This window comes from Cynoglossus semilaevis, chromosome 17 (genome assembly GCF_000523025.1).
Source record: "Cynoglossus semilaevis isolate Cse_v1.0 chromosome 17, Cse_v1.0, whole genome shotgun sequence".
Lineage (NCBI taxonomy): Eukaryota > Metazoa > Chordata > Actinopteri > Pleuronectiformes > Cynoglossidae > Cynoglossus > Cynoglossus semilaevis.
The window spans coordinates 12,806,921-12,807,892 of NC_024323.1; the positions used below are offsets into that span (position 1 = coordinate 12,806,921).

At 51.5% G+C, this 972-nt stretch overlaps 1 protein-coding gene across 1 annotated transcript in view; it reads right to left on the reverse strand.

Moving 5' to 3' along the window:
• emp1 (epithelial membrane protein 1) overlaps nucleotides 1-224 on the reverse strand; it is a 4,557-nt gene extending 4,333 nt beyond the window's left edge. The window contains exon 1 of the mRNA XM_008330329.3: nucleotides 108-224. Coding sequence (XP_008328551.1) covers nucleotides 108-185 — 78 coding nt within the window. The 5' untranslated portion in view covers nucleotides 186-224. The remainder of the gene's footprint in view (nucleotides 1-107) is intronic.
• Nucleotides 225-972: the final 748 nt, after the last annotated feature.

Genomic DNA, 972 nt, shown 5'->3' on the forward strand with positions numbered 1-972 from the left:
AGCCTTCGGGCGGTGACAACAGTGCCCCGAGGCTTTTTGTGGGTGTGTGTGTGTGTGTGTTATCGATACCTGCAGCCATGAAAAGCAGTAAAAACCGTGGAGCTTACATTGTCAATGGTGGCCACCAGGAGGAGGATGATGCCGATGATGTGAACGGCGAAGATGGCAGCGAGGAGAATCAGCATGATGACTGTGCTGCAGGGGGGGGGGGAGAGGGAAGGGGGGAGAGAGGGAGGGAGACAGTGAACTTGTTAAACCACTTCCCAAAACCTTTTCATTCACGATAAAAAACGATGATGGACGGCCAGACTCACACACACACACACACACACACACACAACAAGGGTCTACACAACAGAAACGAAAGTCACTTCCTGCTTTTCACATCAGGACACGGAGGCCCTGGAACACACACATTGAGTGTGTGTGTGTGTGCGTGTGTGTGTGTGTGTTCGTGCCAAACCCTGGCACCGACTCAGGGTGTGGCTTCACGACTTCTAATTACTCTGAGCTGCAGCTACGGCTCCTTCAGTCCGACGCCTGCAAATAAAATAAAAAAGTTCCCGTTGAGACGCAGCGAGGAGACGGGAGACGCTCCGAGGGTTTGGGGGCGTTCGCCCTGGTGGAGACGGAGACTTCGGTGAAGTGAAGCGCAGCAGCTCAGAGTCCCGTCGGGACGATGAGTTTGGACTTGTCTCCTGAGAGAAAGAGAAAAAAAAAAAACCTGCCACTCCTTAAAATAACTGCAGAGAATACCTGCTCTGCCACTGGGCAGAATCTACCCCACAACCTCTCAACTGTCACTGTCGTACAGCCCCGAGAAAACGTCACCTCCACGTCACTCGCAAAAATGGGAATTCTGGAGATGTTTTTATTGTGTTTTTTTTTTTGTGTGTGTGAGGTTCGACTCCAGTCTGGAAGGCGTGAACGCAGGAAGAGGAACATTCCAAATGTGCTGCTTCTCTCCACGTT